This window comes from Alligator sinensis, unplaced genomic scaffold, assembly GCF_000455745.1.
Source record: "Alligator sinensis unplaced genomic scaffold, ASM45574v1 scaffold265_1, whole genome shotgun sequence".
Taxonomy (NCBI): domain Eukaryota; kingdom Metazoa; phylum Chordata; order Crocodylia; family Alligatoridae; genus Alligator; species Alligator sinensis.
In genome coordinates this window covers 436513-438148 of record NW_005842961.1, presented here as the reverse complement: position 1 = coordinate 438148, position 1636 = coordinate 436513, and the positions used below count along the sequence as shown (strand labels likewise).

At 67.7% G+C, this 1636-nt stretch overlaps 1 protein-coding gene across 1 annotated transcript in view; it reads left to right on the top strand.

Annotated features, from left to right (window-relative positions):
- The window catches only part of NAB2 (NGFI-A binding protein 2), a 3782-nt gene that overhangs the window by 679 nt on the left and 1467 nt on the right, over positions 1-1636 (top strand). The window contains exons 2-5 of the mRNA XM_025192706.1: positions 6-254; positions 562-689; positions 889-940; positions 1474-1624. Coding sequence (XP_025048491.1) covers positions 6-254; positions 562-689; positions 889-940; positions 1474-1624 — 580 coding nt within the window. The remainder of the gene's footprint in view (positions 1-5; positions 255-561; positions 690-888; positions 941-1473; positions 1625-1636) is intronic.

Genomic DNA, 1636 nt, shown 5'->3' with positions numbered 1-1636 from the left:
CGCTGGGGCGGCCGCTGGGGGGGGCGGTGGCCGAGGGTGTGGAGCGGCTGTTGCCTGGTGGCCCACGGGCCGCAGCTGAGCCCGAGCCGGGGGCCCTGCAGCGCGTGGGCCGGCGCCTGGCACGGGCTGTGGGCCACGTCTTCCAGATGGACGACGGTGACCGGCGCAAGGCGGGCGAGATCCGGCGGCTCAGTGCCATCTATGGCCGTGGCGAGAGCCGGCGCCGCGAGGGCCGGCGCCTGTCTCTGCAGGAGGTGAGCGGGTGCCTGTGGGGCCCACGGGTAGCTGGCACAGCTCTGGGGGGGCGAAGGGTCCACAGGCGGAGGCCAGGACACTTGGGTCTCTGAACACTCAGGCTGCACCCCCGCAGAGCCAGCAGCCAGGACTCCTGGGTTCTTGGCCTGGGGACACGGCCCAGTGATTACAGCTGGAGACTGGGACTTCCCCTGTGGATCTTTCGCCCATCTGCCTGATGCCCTCCCAGCCCAGCCCTGGGGGTGGAGGTGGGGGTGGGGGACACAGATCCTGCCCCCGCCCCCGCTCACAGCTCTGCCCCCACAGCTTACCATCAATGAGGCAGCCGCCCAGTTCTGCCTGCGGGACCAGTCGCTGCTGCTGCGGCGCGTGGAGCTCTTCTCACTGGCACGGCAGGGGGGGCGGGCAGGGCCCGGCCCAGCTCCCACAACCAGGTGGGAGCCTCTCCCACACCCTCCTTCCCCATCGGGGGAGTTCCCCGCCCCCACCCTTCCCCAGCCGGGAGTTTCCAGGGGGGCAGGGCCTGTGGGGATGCAGCCACTTCTGGGGTGGGAGGCGATGGCAGCTGGGTGGGGGCGGCTTGGATCCTCCTCCCCCAGCTGGGCCTGACCCCATCCTGTCCCCCCTGAGCAGGCAGCACCCGGAGGAGAGTGGAGCAGGGCAGGCCAAGAGGCTGAAGCAGGAGGTGAGCCGGGTCAGGTGTATGCATGTGCAGGTCTGCATGTGCCAGGATGGGCATCTGGGTGCAGCTGTGTGTCTGTGCCCAGCTCCATGCCTACATGTGCGACATGTGTGCACAGAGGTGCAGTGCATGTGTAGGGGGCGCAGGGATGCACGTGTACACCTGTGCACTGAGACATAGAGACCAGGTTGAGGTGTGTGCAATCACATTTGTGCAAACACGTGCAGCCGTGGGCGCATGCCCGTGGTGCTGCATGCACGCACCTGTCTAGTGAGATGTACATGTGCAATGAGGCATGTGACGTGTGTGTAGCTGCATGCATGCATGCGCAGCAAGACGTGCATTGCGTGGGGAGACGTGCCTATGCATGCCTCGCTGCGTGTGCATACATGTACAGTGACTCATGCGTTCTGCTGCAGCAACCCACTTGCACGTGTGTTCCTAGAGCACGCATGCACGCCAAGGCAAGGTGCATGTGTTGTGGAGGGGGGTTCACCGTGGCCAGGGCTGCCCCCCTGACCCTGCTGTGCCTGCAGGTGGGGGAGCAGAGCCGCCCCGCCCCCCCGGTGCCACCAGGGGGGCCTGAGACCTATGTGGCCCCAGGCAGAGCGGGCCCCGAGGACGATGGCAGCTTGTCGGGGGACAGCCTGGACGGGCCCCTGCAGGGTGAGTGGGGGGGGCAGGGGGGCATTAACCCTG